General features: G+C 45.6%; 2 protein-coding genes across 7 annotated transcripts in view; one reads left to right on the top strand and one right to left on the bottom strand.

The window, feature by feature from the left end:
• Window positions 1-17,674, top strand: part of GPRC5B (G protein-coupled receptor class C group 5 member B) — a 36,837-nt gene that overhangs the window by 16,429 nt on the left and 2,734 nt on the right. Inside the window, exons 3-4 of one of the 4 annotated variants that reach the window (XM_060122566.1) lie at window positions 1,099-1,208; window positions 7,906-8,394. In XM_060122566.1, the coding sequence (XP_059978549.1) occupies window positions 1,099-1,208; window positions 7,906-7,920 (125 nt within the window). In that variant the 3' untranslated portion in view covers window positions 7,921-8,394. The other 3 variants (XM_060122563.1, XM_060122564.1, XM_060122565.1) reach the window with 3 other exon arrangements.
• Window positions 5,684-17,674, bottom strand: part of IQCK (IQ motif containing K) — a 126,397-nt gene continuing 114,406 nt past the window's right edge. Inside the window, exon 9 of one of the 3 annotated variants that reach the window (XM_060122571.1) lies at window positions 5,684-6,942. In XM_060122571.1, the coding sequence (XP_059978554.1) occupies window positions 6,914-6,942 (29 nt within the window). In that variant the 3' untranslated portion in view covers window positions 5,684-6,913. The remainder of the gene's footprint in view (window positions 6,943-17,674) is intronic. The other 2 variants (XM_060122570.1, XR_009535134.1) reach the window with 2 other exon arrangements.

Raw genomic sequence — 17,674 nt, 5'->3', positions numbered from 1 at the left:
GAAAATTTGAACAGGAAGTACAGGGAATTCCTGCCTGCCCCCTCCCCTGGTTTTCCCTATTATTAACAACTTTCATTAGTGTTACATTTGTCGCAGTGGATGAATCAATATTGATACATTATTATTAACTAAAGTCCATAATTAACATTTTAGAGGTCACTCTTTGTACAGTTCTACGGGTTTGGACAAATGCATGATGTCATGTCTCCACCATTATAGTATCACCCAGAATAGTTCCAATGCCCTAAAAATTCCCTGTGCTCCCCCCAAACCTTTGGCAATCACTAATCTCTTCACTGTCTCTATAGTTTAGCCTTTTCCAGAATATTATAGTTGGAATCATACAGTAACTTTTTACAGCCTGGCTGCTTTCACTTAGTAATATACATTTCACGGTTCCACCACGTCTTTTTGTATCATCTGATTTTTCTTCACCAAAAAAAGGAAATTTAGATGTCTAAAAGTACACTGCAAATAAGAAACACCATTTACTCTCCTTTCAGAGGTAGAAAGTGATGACATATTTTGCTATCTTTGCTTCAGATCTCCCTTTTTTTCCTGTCTACAAATGACCCCACTCATGTGTCTGGGGCCCCTCTGTCCTCTTCCCCGTCACTTTTCCCTGAAGACGTCCGACCTCTACCATGTACTTGTGGTCCAGGGTCTCAGGGTTGCCCACCACTGTGTGTATCCAGAAACCGTGTTGCACAGTGTGGTGTTGAACTTGTCAGGGATGGCACTCAGTAGTGAGGAGGTCTTTTGTCAGAAAACAACTTCTGAGGGATACAGGCGCTCCCGCATCACCCATGGCCCGCGGGGGCAGGGGAGGGCGGGGCGAGGCTCCACCCGGGGTCCCCTCCCTGAGAGCCGCCTGCGCCCTGGATTCTGCAAACTCCCCAACCCCACTGAGACGGGTCAGGCTCCAAGAGAGCCAGAGAACAAAGCGCCTTTGTGACTTTTGTTTTGAATCTGGCTTGTGACAAAGGGGAGGGGTGGGGGGGGTGTGCCTGGAGCGTGGTGTTGATGCAGGGGAAGAAAACAAAATTCAAAATTGTGTCTTCTTTTTTTTTTGGTGTTGCCTTTCCTTCCCTCCCTCAGCTCTCCGAACAGGATTTCGCAATGGCAGCTTGGGAAACAGACCCAGCGCTCCATTCAGAAGTAACGTGTATCAGCCAACTGAGATGGCCGTTGTGCTCAACGGGGGGACTGTAAGTATCAGGAGGTGATGTTTGGCAGGAAGCCTAGGAGTGGTCAGTGTTGGGGGGCAGCTTTGATGGGGACACACCGCTCTGCGGAGGCCGCTTACAGGGCTGCAAAGACAGCGGCTCACGTCGACACCCCTTGCGGCTAGGATGCATGCAGTGCTTCCATTTTTCTCCTTTCCTCTCGACCCCCGTTCTCCATGCACGGAACATCCACCTGTACTTAGCTGACCGTTTGTAGATTCGTTTGAAAGAGTCCCTGTTTCTTGGGGCTCTTGCACCCAGTGAATTAATTCTCTGGTTTTCATTATGCAGAAGGTGCCCCCGTCCATGCTGTCCTTCAGAAGTGACTTTTAGGAAAAGCCCAGAGTCACGAAACCCTGGCAGATTTTGCTAGCATCCAACCTAGTTGAGCTCTCTGTCCCCTGCTCCCTGCCTGCACACCGTGCCCCAGCTGCGTACTGGGTTCCAACTTCTTAAAACATTTCTGAAGAAACTGAAGTGATTATCATTTCTCTCCCGCGAACACAAAAACAGGTTTACTATCTGATGCCAAACAGACCTTCAGCAGAATTGTCACCATTTACATTTTGCCTCCGTGGACTTACATCATTTTCTTTCTCTGGCAATCTAAAAGCTCACTCTCATTCCCACATTTAATTTCCAAACATAGCTACATGCTTCTTTCAGAAACAACACATGAGCCAGTTTACACGTGTAAATTGGATTTCCATTCTTTATATCATGTGCCAATTCCATAACTCCACCTGGACTTCTTTGTTTTTAATGTGAGTCAGGGATGGTCTCTGATCTCTGGAGGGAACTTTGGGTTTCCTGGCCTTCAGATGGGATGTGATGCATCAGTTTGCATTGGCGTGGAATGGGCTCAAAGCAAGCGGGCTCACGGATTGCGTTTGTGAAGACCCCCAGCCATCCACTGGCCTGTTTATTGTTGGGCACTAAGAAAAGCCTAAGTTTCAAGCATTTGGCCTGTGTGTTTTAATAAATTTAGTTAGAAAATAGCCCCATCAGTCATTCTTATCATTCTGATAAACCTTCTGATCAGTCATTCTTCAGCCCCCCTGGTCTGGTCAAGGCCAGTGTGCATAAAAACACCCTGGATTTAGAAAGTGAGGTGGGGTTCTGGGTAAAGAAACATATTTGTTCAGGTTCATGATTACAGAAAAGGGCAGATGGCCTTCCCCAAAATGGAGCGTCCTACATAACACATAGTGGTTGCTGCCTTTCCTGGGAATTATTCAGCCCAGAAAAGACAAGGTAACTTATCTATGGTACGTTGTTAACAAACTGGTTTCTGACATTGACGTTGCAAAGCACGGAGTTCTTAGTGTGTTATTCCTGTTTCCAGATCCCAACTGCTCCGCCAAGTTACGCTGGAAGACACCTCTGGTGAAAGACTTTTAAGTTCCAGAGAATAAGAATCTCTCTTACCGATTTTATTCCCTGGCTGTGTCTTTCTTGAGGGAGAAATCAGTAACAGTAGCTGAACAAGGCCGCCACGCAGCCAGGAGTTTTGGAAATCCTAGACAAGGGGATTTTGTGTAAATGTGAACACTGCTGAACTGAAAAGCTAACACCGACTGCCCTCCCCTCCCCTGACACACACACACACACACACACACACACACACACACACACACACACACACACACACACACACACACACACACACACACACACACACACACACACACACACACACACACACACACACACACACACACCCTAATACCAAACCAACCTCAAACCCTGCAAACTAAAGCAAAGCTAATTGCAATAGGATTAGGCTCACTCGAACATGTGGCTGAGAAGACTGTTTCATCCTCTGGGTATAGAACAGAACCAAGTTCACAGCCAGTGGGCCGGGCTGACGTTGGTTGAACATGGAGATCCCACACCATCGCCCCTCCCCAGCAAGTGCTGGACCTCAGGCAGCCTCTTGGAGATGACCATGTCACTGAGGAGGATGAATTGTGGCTTTCCCACAGGCCTGCCTCTTGGTTTTCACATTTCAGGGGGGTCAGGAGCAGTTAAGGAGATTGTGAGTGTGATTCCGAGGCGAGGCCCAACCGAATCATGGGGAGAGCTTTAAAAGCAGTGGTGGAGGGAGCCTGCCACGTGCCAAAGAAGAAAAGGCTGTCTGGGAGTTGAAGGGACCATCACTTAGGAAGCGGCCGCCAGCCACTGTTCCTTCTCTGGGCCTCTTGCTCTGCCGTCGATGGCAGGAAGCAAGCATGCCTCCTTCTGCGGGGCAGCTTCTGGCTGGGGCAGCCGTCTCTCCCCTGATCACCTCTCCCTCTTCCCTCCTCATGAGTGTTCCTCCAGCCCTTCCCCAGTTCCATCCCCACGTCCATTTCAGAAGCTCAGATGGGACCACCAGCTCAGAGTGCACTAGCTTGGCCAGAGGCCAATGCCACCGCAGATTTCCCATGATGCTGTCACCCGGCAGGGGTGCCCCAGGGTGGAGAGGTAACGCCTGCTGCCTAGCAAGCAGTGAGCTCTTGGGTCTTCTATGCGGATGTAGTGAAAGGTCCAGGGTGGGGTGAAGCACGTGAGGGTTTCTTGCTGCTTTGGGAGGGTATGGGGGACATTTTTGTCTTGGTTTTCTGCAAGTTCCATGAAAATGGTTCTCTTCAAAGCCCATTGTTTCTGTCATGATTTCCGTCTGTCCTCAGCAAGTCATTCCTTTATTTGGCATTTCCAACATCTCGGCCATTAAAAGCCCCATGTTCTCTGCACTGTTTGGCCAGTATAATCGCTAGCAATGATTCAAAGCAAAGAGTTTTAACCTGACGGCATGGAATGTATAAATGAGGGCGGGTCCTTTTGCATATACTCTAATCACTGTATTGCTTTTTTCTATAAAACCAACCCATAAGCCTTTAACCTTTAAAGAAAATGAAAAAGGTTAGTGTTTGGGGGGAAACTGACCTCTTCATAAGCCGTTATGTCTGAGCTGAGTATGTTTTAATAAACCTTCTGATTTTTCTCGAGGCCCTAGTCTGCTGTGTCCCATCCTCTCCCTCCCCTGCCCGCATCCTTGTAGAGCACCGGGGTAGCGAGGCCAATCTGGCCACCCCTGTGTAGCCCTCCTTCAGATTAGCGCATTTCCGTGGGTTGCCAGCATGGGGAAGAGGGAGCACGGCGCCAGAATGCCGCCCCTACCTGACCTTCGGGAAGCGCCCGCCCGCCCCACCCCCGGAGCACGTGCTTGCTTCTAGGGAGAGAATCCCATCCCAGCCCTCTGTGCCAGGAGGGTCACTGGGTGGACTGGAACTTGGAGTATGGGGGCGGGGGGTGGACGGAGAGAAGCTAGGACCCGGGGTGGAGGCAGATGCATGCAGACCCAGCATTCTGAACGTCACAGAAATCTCTGAACACCTCGGTCCCATCTGGTGAAAAACGGCCGCGTTACATGTTCTCGTGCCGGGAAACGGTCGCTCACTCACACTCCCTGGAGTCCTTCAGAGCTCTCTGATCCCATCAGTGACTCAGGCTGCAAGAGCTCCCCTTGCAGAGGGGAGAGCAAACACGGTCATGTCCTCTCTAAGTTCTTGGCGGTCCAGGCGTGTCAGGTGGCGCAGCATAGATGGCTACAAGCGGAAAGGAACGTTTCACCACCGTAGAAATGGAACCGGCTTTGAGCCACAGGAAACCTCACTTAATGAGACCTTTTTCTTTCCTTTTCTTTTTAAATCTCTGATAGTTTTTGCACTTCTGGGTTTTATTTTATTTTGGCTTTGAGGTCAAGAGTGGGCTGAATGCTCTCCCAGTGAGGGCGGAGACAGGGAGTGAGGGGAGAGGGCAGAGAACTGTTCTTACAATGGCTTCACCTGAATGGTGCGAAGAGACATCTTTGCCAAGAGACTGTGGCAGCCAAGCTGCCCCCACGGAGTGAAGTTTAAATACAAAATTAAGTGGCACCTCTGTTTAAGGTCTGTTTATGTAAACAAGACATTGGGGGAAGATGACCTGGAAGGAGAGCCTGTGTGATCAAAACACCTAATTGTAAGCACAAATCTTTCCAGGTCCAGTTGTCAAACTCACCTTGGGACTATAAGAGCCACTCTTTCCCCTCTAATAGAAAACGGTCATTCTGTGCTGGATTCCTCCCCTGGAGATGGAGTGGAGGGAGGGAGGCAATCGGCCCCAAGAATTGACAAACCGGGAAGTTCTGTGTGTCTCAAGGGTTGCAGATTTGGTTGTTGAAAGCTGGGGAGTCACTGTTTTAGCACAGATTCTGTCAGGGCCCACAGAATGTGGGCAAAGTGGGAGGGGTCTTCCTGGTTAGGCAAGGCTGAGTTGAATCCCGAACCGAAAGGGAGCATTGTGGCTTTTATAATCCAATGATGCAATGATTATACCAGCTTACAAGGAGTTCTCAGCAGGTGCTTTTTATTCATTGATGAAGAGCTAAGGCTCGTTTTTGATAGATAATATATATTTATTAAATGTATTAATGTGTGTTTTATAATGTACCTTTATCCTCCCCTGGCTGACTGTTGCATACTTTAAAAAAATCGTTAAAGAAATTTCAGGACAATCAATGTGTACCATAAACGACTGTATATAAATATTACAAATTTAAAAGATTGTAAAGCATGGGCAAATAGGTTTTATTTTCAAAATGCTGTTCTTAACACAAAAAATAAAGGCTTTACTATTTACTTAAGACGTGTGGTAGCTTGTCAAAACAACCCAATACAACTACTTGGCTTTCAGATCTGCCTGGAGGCTAAGTCCATGGCATTTTGAATGGGAAAATCCTGGTTAGCAGCAAACTGCAGAACAATTGAGGGTAATAAGTCAGTTTACCCATAAAATGAGGAATCTCTATAATGCTTTGGGGCCTAGACAACAAAAATTCTTTATCTTTATTGTTGTCTGCGTTTAAGTGTCTTATCTTGATGCAGTCAAAGTTAAGGGTCAGTCTCCTTGGGAAATGATCACAGGCAATAATGACTTTTTTATGAAAAGAGTACTCACCGGATAAACTTAAAACCCACTGCAGAGGTTTGGGACTTTATTTTAAATATGGATCTTTGCAAAGGTGGCCAAAACTGGGAAACTGGTAACTAGAGAAAACTTCAACATCTCTTGGAATCAGAGTTCACTGTACATTTTAGCAGTGGTTGGTATAGAAGAATACTCCTGAAGCACTGAGGAAATATATGGATGAAAGAATAAAATTGGGGGATAATGCAGAAAGTTAAAACTAGTACTTTCTTATGATAAGCTATTTGCACTAAAACACGTTTGCAACGAAAGATTCTTATCCGAATGCACCAAATCTAGTTGTTCAAGAAAGCACAATAGAGGAAGCATAACCTGAACATTTTCCTCAAGTGGAGTAATTGGAGCAAAGAGGGGAAAGGTATCGACAGCTGTTAAGGTTGCGGAGTCTTAGCTGTAGCCTCTTCTTCATCCTCCATTTTGCATTTTACTGCAAAGAAATGAAAGAGAAAGTCAGGGTCCATTTACAAGCCTAGACAGACTTGGCTTCTGGAAACTGCAGACTTCGATACACAGAAGTCAGTTGCTTCGAAACCCACTGAGCGACTGCGATGGTTCTGGTCCCGTGGATCTATGGGGAAGAACACAGGGCCTTTGTCCTCCACCGGCAGCACCTGAAGTTTCAAAGCCACTTCATGTAACGTTCACGGCCATTCTGAGTTCAGTTCAGAAGAAGGTCAAAAGTATGCTTTGCAGGTCGGGGGCCCTGAAGGAAGGAAGTTTTACTAAAGATGATGACAGATTCGAGGCTCTTGACTCGACCGAATCTGTCACCACTCACCCTGTTCCCCCCACACCCAAAATTAAAAGCTCAGGACAGCACTGGGGTCAGTTCGAGGCCAGAGGAGAATCTTTTCTAGTCTTTTATGGTCCGGACAAGAATGTAATCCGGGTGATTTCCTGAGTCGGCCAAACAGGAAAGTTAGCTGAACGCAGAGCACTGCACTATTTGTAAGGGTAATTGTCCCAATAGATAAAAGCCCCTTCCGCCAAATATATGGAAACCCAGTCCCCTGGTGGGTGGGAGATCCATTTGGAAAGACCCTCTCTTTTTAATAAATCTTCGCTTCTAGTGTCCAAGTTAATGCCTGAAGGGTTATTCAGAGCAAGGCTGCAGGCTCTGGTCATGCTTGAAGAGCAGTGTTCGTGTAGAAAGGGTGTTGGGGGTTGGTACTGTGTAGAGCAGAGGTTTCGGTCGAGCCTGAACTCCCAGTGGCTGAGGGCACACGCTGGCCATGGACCCCATCACACGCAGCGCAGTGGACTAAACAGGCTAGCGCAGCAGTCTTCAGGCTGGCGCTACACAAAGACTTCCCAAGGGTTCTTGGTCATGGTTTATTCAAAGACAGTTTCCAAATCTTGGCTTTCTTGCGTGGACTTGCAGTTGCTCATTTCCCTTTCCTACCTCTCCCCATCCTGGCATTACCCAGGGTGTAAAAAATCCCCAGGTGCCAAACAAGGACGCAATTTGAAATGTTGGCATCCCCAGAGTCTCCTTTACTTTCTATACTTAATAACTATCAAATTTTAGAATGTATTTAGTTGGCTTTGTGAACTAGTATTGTATTAATAACTCAAACCAGAAAAATATTTTCAATACCAGGAGCCTGTGGTCACAGGAAAATTAATTTTTTTTTCAATGTGTACTATTTTTGTTCCATATATATAGAAGCTGTACAGGTAACCACAGTGAAGACCCTGTATGCCTCTAGGCCTATTGATGATGACAGTGCATGAGCGAGGATGGTCCACACCTAGGAGGTGCTCTCCCAGTATCCCGCTGGCCCATGACGTAATCTAGGATATGAATGTTTAGCAACAGGCTGGGGTGGCGGAGTTCTGATTTGTAGCGTTTGCCGGTTTCCATGTCTGATTTCAAGCTACCAGCCTGACGACATAAGACAGAGGTAGGAAGGGGCGCACACAACCAGATGGAGCAGCTCAGCACAGGGCTGTTCTAGTTCCCCACGGGGAGGTTGCAGGGAAACCCAGGCGCATGATGGTTTTCCACGTGTGGTTCGGGGACCAGCAATGTTTGCATCACTGGGAACCTATTAGAAATGCACATCCAGGCCCCCCGCCACAGACCTATAGAATCAAAAACTGGGGGCGGAGCCCAGCCATCAGTATTCTTAACAAGCCCCCCCCCCGCCCCGCCCCGGTGATTCTGATGGACACTAGATAAAGTTGAGACCCACTGACTACTGGTTTTTTATGCTGGCTGCGTTTAAGAATTACCTAGGTAGCTTCTGAAACCTGTTGGTACCTGGATCTCGCCCCAGACATTCTGAGGTAATTGGTCTGGGGCCCGGGCATCAGTATTTATTCAAAGCTGTGTGTTGCTAAGATTCAGGGTCAAGAATCTTTCTTGCTAAGGGTCAAGAAACCCAAACCGTGGTTGGAGTCCCTTAAGGAAACGTGAATGCAAAGACCCTCAGAGCAGTTCACAGGAGTCTCAAGGTCTCAAAACTTAAGCCATTTGAATGACATTCTCTCTGGCCTACAACTGGCAGACAGACACTTAAGGCTACTGGTAGCGTGGAAGGAAAGAGGAATTGGCTGATGGGAGGAGTTCCCAAGCCTTGGGTTTTCTTTAGTTCCTCAACCCTGCTGGAAGGAAGAATTCACCTGCATGCCTTTCCTTTGTCCAATCCTGTCATGCCTTGAGACCCTCCTCCCCACACCTAGATTTTGACCTTGCCTGGGAAAAAGCCCCTCTCTCTTTCAGATCATTATACAAAAGTCTCGAAGGAGGAGAGTAGAAAGGGATGCTGGGGACACTCCTTCAAGTTGGAGAGTCAAGACACTAACTAGAGTTGATGGACTGGAAGTAAAGGTATTGTGAAGCCTCATGATGGAATCACCTGGAACTCTGAACACTCCTGGTGCCCAGCCCCACCCCAGCCAATCAAGTCAGAATCTCTGGAGGTGGGGACTGCCCACCGGTGCAAACACACTGGAAAACTGGCAATATTAAGTGAAACTGAGCATGTACATTCCCCACAATGCAGCGACTCCATTCCTGTATCCAGCCCCTGGAGAAGCCCTTGCACACGTTACTGGCAGACATCAGTGAGGATGTTCATGATAGCAGAAAACTGGAAACAGCCCAAAAATCCATCACCAGCTGACTGCATAAATAAATTGTGGTTTACTGGAACAGTGAGTACACAGCACTGAACCCGAACGAACCACAGCTACCCGTGTCTGCTTACCTTAGCTTACGGTATTGAAGAAAAAGATGCAAGGCACAGAATAATACATACAGTGTGACTCTATGGCTAGCAAATCTAAATGTAGAGGGTTGCATATAAAGATGAAGAGAATCTAAATAAAAGCAAGAGAACGATTATCACAAAAGTTAGGGTAAGTGGCTTCATGGTGGGAGGGGGAGCCTTAAAAGTGTTCACAGTGTTACACTTCCTTAACTGGTATGGTGGTTACCTGAGTGTTTGCTTTATAGCTATCTGTGTTTTATGGTCGCTATTATACGTTTATTTCATCTCCTCCCAAGAAAAGGTAAGAAGAAATAAAGATGGTTGTCTGTAACTTGAAACTACAAAGTCAACTAATTAAGGAACGGGAAAGAGCAATTTAACTCTTTTGGGAGCGGGGGATGGGATTTAAGTGAGCTAATTCTCATCTGTCACATCAGGAAATCAGGAGATAGTGTCTAAACTTTTCCCTAACCCTAACCCTAACCACCCAGAGGAACAGCTCAGAGCTCAAAGTGACTACCATAGAAGAGGGTGACAGGGATGACGTTCATTCATCCTCCTGTTTTATCCTATATACCCGTAACCACGGGAACCATGTACAAGGATTACTTTGCTAAAAATTAAGAAGCAGATAACGTCTCTCCTTAGTGGTTTTTCTCCTCCAGGTCTCGGTGGAACCTTGCACAGGCAGGTTATTCAGTAGAAGGAAGGAGCAAGGGAAGAGGCAGTGGAGGGGAGCAGGCAGTGAGATGAAAGACCCCAGTTTCCACCTTAGAGACATCACTGTGGTTGGCTTCCAGCACCAACACACGGCTGCCTCCATGGCCCTACGCTGTCCTGGTACCCCTTGGCGGACTGGTGCGGAGTCAGTTACGGAAGACCTTGAGAGAGAGGAAGATCCCAGAGTGATGCACCAGCCCTCCAGCTTCAGTTAAAGGCAGCGTGACAAGAAAGGTCTTGCATACTAGTGAGACCCGCTTACGCTCTCCTCCTCTCCACTGCCCCCCACGCTCTCCTGTGTCACTCAGTGACAGAGCTGAGAACCCCAGACATGGCTAGAGAAGCTGCCTAAGACATAGGGAGGAAATCCAGGGACCACAGCATCATCCAGCTACTCATTCAGTGTTGCCCAGATGTGGCCTCGGCACAAAGGACCAGCTGGGGCAAAAATACAGATTCCTGGGCCCTGCCTCAAACCTTGATAATCGGAATCTCGATGAGTGAGTGGGAATCAGCACCCACCACCTCTGCGCTTTGAGTGATCCTTCTGATGTGACAAGTTTGGGAAAGAGCACTGTATCACTCAGCTATCACTCAGTGCCTGTTTCCTGAGGGCCCACTTCTGAGCGGGGCCCTGCCTCCTGAGGGCCCGGGAGGGGCAAGACCCGCAAAGTGCTCAGCACTGAGTCTGATCCAGAGAAGCACACACTACATATTAGCTATTACTATTTTCAGGGCACAGTCTTTGACCTCAAGAAGCTCACAGAGGGGGAGGCAGGAAAATTAACAGGGAATTAGAGATGCTTACACACCAAAGAGAGAAGCTGCTTCAGTAAATGTGACTCCATCACACAGACGGGTCCTGGGGTTACAAAGAGACTGGCTCACACCCTCAAGTCAGACAGATAGATAGATATTGCTTAAAATATATTTTTATCCAATTAGCACCCAGTTTTTAGGATTCCGGGTAAAAAGACAACACTTCTATGGTACTTATTGGGCGCTTCGCGCATATGAAGTGGCAGTGAGGTGCGTGCTGTTATCTTCCCCGATGACCGTACAGATGAGGAGACAGGCACGCAGGTTAGGTAAGGAGCCTGGGGTCACACTGTGGGCTGTCCGGCTCCTGCATTCATGCCCTTAACCTCCACAGGGTCGCGGTCTCTCTCCCCAGGGAGATGAAGATTTCTGTAATGAAGATGCAACAAAAGGTGCTGCTCCCACATCTCTTCCCACATAGACAGTTTAGGAACGACCCAAATGCCCAACACCTGTGGAATGAGTAGATACCTGATAATTTATAAACTTGATAAAATAGGATGAAACCATTCAAAATGTGCTTTTGCAAAGTTTGAAGGAACAAGGAGACCTGCCAAGAGCAAACGACAGTGGAATTTACAAAATTCCTATAAATTTTGATGATGCAAATTTTAAATTGCTCCATTCCAAAAGTTAACAGTGTCTCCAAGGGGGACACTGTGGCTTCTATCTGGTGGTGTTGAAAGCCAACAAAGCTGATGGCTCCAAAGGTAAAGTGGAAGCCAGGTTCTTTCACCCAGTCATCTCTGCCCTTGTTTTCCCTCTTGCTTTTCTGAAAAAAAAGTTTATTTTTCTTGAAAACAAGTGATTCCCATTTTATGTTTAGTCCCGAGTGAGATGTTCATAATACATCCCTTAAATGTGACTGCCCTGTAAAAAATAAAATTACACTCATAACTAAGTGGTGGCCCAGCATTTCAACTCTTAAAAAAACTAAATGTAGATAAAACGATTAAAAAGAAATGGGTGTATTTTTGTTTTCCCAAATGTCTACCGTCCACGTGCATCGCTATACCATTGGGGAAAACTTTCTAAAAGAATTACCAGAAAATATACCAGACAGGAGATAAACAGACTGTCAGGGCATCAACGTGTACACGGTGTTACTGCGGTCAGGCAGACCGCAGAGGTGGGGAGAGGCAGGGAGGAGGAGAGGTCGGGAGCTGGGGAGTCCCAGGGGAGCTGGCCTCCCAGTATCAGCAGACCCACTGTTGGGAGACCCCAGGGAAAGATCCACTCAAGGGTGAAGTTGCCTTAGTAGAGGTGACCACTGAAAAAATATTAATGAAATGTATGCTAGGAATAGTTTCTGATTGGTAGAAAAGTAATGTTTCCCCCTCAGTTTGCTTGCTCACAGAAGGGTAGACTTTGGTGTCAAGCAGACCCAGTGTTCAAATCCTGGCTCTGCCATCTGCTAGCTGGGTGACCCCAGCCCCAACCCCATTTCCTCGTTTGAACTAAGTAAAATAATCTTGACCTCACGGAGTCCTTATGAGATTAGGGAGATAATGTACCGAATGTGCCCAGTGCAGGGACTGATACGTTGTAGATATTCAACAAATGTGACTTCTTTTCCCCTGAGTGGCCTGTAGAAATACAGGCTGAAATGCAGCTAAAGAGTTCACTTAGCATCTTTTAAAACTTATAACATGTCACTCATCATCTGAAAGTTAGTTATCTTGCAAGCTCAGCTATCAAACATGGCCAAGGATTTGCAAGTAAGCAGAAGAAGCCAGTGTAGATGTTTTGGAATGTGTGCCCCAAACTCTGGTGTTTTAGTTGCAGGAGTGTCTCTGAGACCTCTCTCAGAGCTTGTGTGTCCATCCTTAAAGTGTAATTCGGGCAAGCTGAGCTACCAGATTTCCTCAGAGCATAACTGAGTTTAGAAATGAATTTATGTCCCAATGGCTGATAAGCACCTAAAAAGGTGTGCATCAAAGAAATTAAAGCCACAGTGAGACAGCCACTACACACCCACCAGGATGATTACAATGAAAAAGACTCATCATACTAAGTGTCGGTGAGGATGCAGGACAACTTAATGCTCAGGCATCGCTAGTGGGGATGGGAAACAGTGCCAACACTTTAGCAAATGATTTGGCAGGATCTTGCCAAATTAAGTATTATGTATATACTCTCAGGCCCATCAGTTCCACTCCTGGCTAATCCTCAAATGAAGTGAGTTTACATCCACCAAAAAACATATACAAGAATGTTCATAAAAACTGGATACAACCCAAGTGTCCATCAATAAGAGATATACACATTGTGATACTATTCACAGGAAAGCACACTACACATCAGTGAAAAAGAGGAAACTACTGCTGCCCTCAACAGTTTGGTTGACTCTCCCAGATGTAACAGCCAGCAAAAGAAGCCAGGCACAGAGTCCATACTCTTTCCATTTATGTGAAGTTTGAGAATAAGCAAAACTATTCTGTGGTGACCCTTCTTCATCCTGATCCAGGTGCTGGTTACATGGTGTGTGTATACAGAGAAGTTCACTGTGCTGCACACTTAGGACTAGGGCACCCTGCTGTCTGTGAGTTTGACCTCAACAAAAAATTAAATTAAATAAATAAAATAAAATAGGAAAATGGGGAGGAAGAGAATAGGCATCAAAATCTGAGGACGTTTTCATTCAGATCCAGGGCAGAGTCTAAGGTGCCTGACAGTCCCTGAGGGCTCCACACTTGAAACAGATTAGTAACCGTATCACACTATTAAGTAGAAAATTTGCATTTACTGAATGCTAGACATTATGTTCAGGGCTTTACACAAATTTATCATCTTGTTCAATCACCCCAGCCACTCTGGGAGGTAGATGCTATCATTATTCCCATTTACCTATGAGAAAGTTAAGGCTCAGAGACACTAAGCAACTTGCCCAAGGTCACAGAGCTAAATAAATGGCCCTGCCAGAACTCTAAGCCTGGTCTGAGTCCAAAATCCATGGTCTTAACCATCATGTCATACTAATGCAGAGTATGAATTGGGGTCCCTTATCACCACCCAGAATAATCCAACAGAGCTTAAAGTCAGGTTGTATACTTTCCAATTAGGAGGTAGGCGAGTGTACAATATATATTACCAAGGTTTTTTTTTTTTTTTTCTGTTTTTACTGGACTGAATTTTTAAAATAAGATTATTTTTCAATTATAAAATCTGTTCATAGTCATTATAGAAAATCTGAAGAATATAGAAAAAAAATATGAAAAAAACCCTCCACGTCCCCACTGGAAGAATATGTCATGGAAGATTTTCTTTCTAAAAAGAAAGAAATGTTGACGTGTAGAGGGTAATGTCAATAGTCTGGTATGTTTACCCCCCTTTCTTAACTGTGCCAGATGTTGGGCTGTGTTATTTTGAGGAAAGTTGAGCCAACTTGGAAGCCACAAGGCACTGGGGCAGATGTGACAGTCTTGAATGTGCAGTAATTACTGTTGTTGACTTCTAAACAATGTAAACTCAGGGCGAAGTCTCCTGGAAGGCAGCATTTTAAATGGAAACATTTGGTGCTGGAAGTGACAACAATAGTTATATTAAAACAGAATCTCAACATCAAGTTTTGACCCTGGAAAGGATCTTGATTTCTGGAAAGAGAGACATTTAATAAAAGCCATGTTTTTCACAGATGAGGGAAACTGAGGCTCCAACAGGGGAAGAAATGGGGCCATTGGAGCACAGCTTAGTTGCTCAGGGCACACCTTCTGGAGCCAGGCGACTTGGCTTTTACCATCATTTACCAACTGGGTGACCTGAGCAAGTCTCTTAACCTCTTTGAAGCCTCAGCTCCCTCACCCATAAAATGGGGACAGTAAGACCTTCCTCTCAGGAGACTGCGAGTGTGAAATGAGATGGTACCCATTGCCTGGCACATGGTAGATGCTCAATAAAATTATTTCTTAATTATATAGGCAATGCAGTGGCTGTAGAAAAGCTGGAAAATATGCTTTTTTAAAACAAATTTTCTTTAAATTATGTAAGTGAGCTTACGTCATACTCATATGTGTTTATACATCTATTAGTATTTTCTTTTTACATCTGAATTTACAAGGGTAGCTCCATTTCGCGTTAGCATCAAGATTGGAGATTTAGCACAGCAGCTTAAATAGCCACCATCTAGTAGGCTGTCTTCTAAATTCTGCGTCTTCAAAAGCCTAGGGAGTCAGGGGTGTGAATGAACACAGAAGAACCCTGTCAGCCGTGTCTTATGACTTTTTTATTTATCTCTGCATTCTCAGCTGCTGCTGCCAAGACTGAACCTTTAGAAATATCCCAGGCATTTTGAATGAACTCGGGTTATAAACAGTTCTCATCCAGTTCAGACTGGCAGAAGCCCTGTATATTGAACGCTGCCTTTAAGTGAAATGGAAACAGATCCTCCAGTTTATTTTTATATAGCTCCTCTGTGAGTGTAACAAGCTAATAATTAATTGAGAAACGATTTCAATCTGTAACTAGGGACTGGGGCAGTATTCACTCATTATCTTGGTAGTTGGTCCAGAACGCGAGGCAGACAGGGGTCCAGTCAAGAAACCCCGATGACGAAGCCAACTTTATCAAACCTTAAAAGAAGGAGATGGGAAGTAACATTCCAAGAGTTTCAACTACAGAGTTCTTTCTAATAGGAAGCCCACCGGTGTACTGAAAAGAAAATTTGAATTTTTCAAGCCCTGACGTTGGTGAGAAACTTACTGACCCCCAAACAAAACTACTTTTTAGAAAGGATCACTCATATCATCTAGTCATTTTTACCCTCTAAATGTCTCCTAAACCCATCCACTTCTGTCCAGTTCCACTGCTACCAGGTCATCCGATCCATCTCCCACCTGCAGCCATGCTCATCTTTCTATAAAGCCCATCTGATGATGCCACTGCCCTGCTAAAGCCCTTTAAAGGCTCCCTGCTGCCCTCAGGATCAAGCCCAAAGTCCCCCGAGGCCACTGCTCCCGCCCAGCTCCCCGGTGCCTCACACCCTGCTCTCATCGCTCAGGCCTTCTTTCAGTCCCCCTTCCAGGCTCAGGGTCTTTGCCTCCATCCTTCCCTCATCCAAAAGCCCTCCCTGCCATTCACATCTAGTTAATTTCTAGGGGAACCTATTCAAACCCCCTGCTAAAGTCTCTCGAGGCAGCCCGAACTTCTTCAGAGCACTCGTCACAGTCTGTAATCATGGATTCACGTGATTATTGGAATAGTGTCTGGCTTCCCCACTAGGCTTGAGTTTCGAGTAGAACAACGTGTTGGCTTATGTTCTCCACTGAACCTCCAGCATCTGGCAGGTCCAGTCCTGCGCCCACAGCAGGCGCTCGATCAATCTTGGCTGAACCAACGAATGAAACCCTACTCTAGCTTCCTTTGGAAGCCCCCAGGCCTTTCTCTCTCAGACTCCAGACTGTCAAAAGGACACACATCTTTTCCAGCAATATAAAGGATTCTCCAGGTCAGTGGGGATGCCCAGACTTTAGTATCGGAGAGGCAAGTATTTGCATCCAGTCTCTAGCACTTACTACCAGCATGCCCTTGGCCTAGTCGCTAACCCTCTCAAAGCTTGTTCCCTCACCTATAAAACTGGGTTCCTTGCGGATCTTATTGCACAGGGCAATCTTGATATTTAAATACATTAACTGAGATCACATACACAAGTCCGCCAGAAGAGCGCCTGGCACACAGCAGATGCAACAGGTGCTTAATAAATGGCGGTCCTCGTCAGGGTTCAAACCGCTGTTTGCCTCATTTCCTAGGCAAAATATAACAAAATATAACTTGGGGTCTGACGCCTTCCTTCTTGCCTTCCTTTGCCAGCACCTATTGTGTTTGTTGACTCAAAGACCGAAAATGACGAACGTGCCAGACACAGCCATGCTCTCTTGGAGCTAATATATGTTTGAATTGAAAGATAAGTGTTTTCAATATGCAAACAATATCTTCAAGAGTTACATGAATTGGGTTAAACCCTCTCACAGCCATTGCTGGGAAACAATCCTAAGACACTGATCTTAGATACAAACAAATATTTAGGAATATGGACATCTATTTGGTGCATGATATCGAAACACTTCTCTTTGGCTGATGTGAGAAAACATTTAATGTCTACTCATTCTGACCGCAATTCCCAGGCTGATAGGAAAGACATGAACGTCACCTCACCATTTCCTCACAGGTAGACCGCTCCATTTCCGCTGCCTGTTGCAGCTTTAATATAGCTGGCAACAATAACAACAATGATGAAAATAATAATAATCATTATAAGTACTATTTATTGAGTTCTTACAATATGTCAGGTGTTGTACAAGGTCATATATCCCTACGTTGTCTTTAACCTTCAAAACGAGTCTCTGAAGGTATTATTATCTCCAATTTTCAGATGAGAACACTGAGGCTCTGAAAGGTAAGTGCCTTTTCTAAGATGCAAATGTGGGATTTGACACCTCATTTGCCTGTCCCTATTCTACTGCTCTTCAGGAAATCGTCTCAAAGTTTGAATTAAAAGAGTGACGTTTTCAATATGTAAAAATATCTTCAATAGCTGCACAAATGAAATTAAATTCTCTTAGGAATGAAGGCAGCCATGGCAGCAATATTTATAATGGTGAAACTTAGAAAGAAGTGTCCAATAAGAAAAAAATTATGTAGCTAATCATGTAAAATAAGTTTATAATATACGGGGATATGTTTACC

This window comes from Lagenorhynchus albirostris, chromosome 15, assembly GCF_949774975.1.
Source record: "Lagenorhynchus albirostris chromosome 15, mLagAlb1.1, whole genome shotgun sequence".
NCBI classification, from domain to species: domain Eukaryota; kingdom Metazoa; phylum Chordata; class Mammalia; order Artiodactyla; family Delphinidae; genus Lagenorhynchus; species Lagenorhynchus albirostris.
The sequence above is the reverse complement of the archived record's forward strand: the minus strand, read 5'-3'. Positions and strand labels throughout refer to the sequence as shown.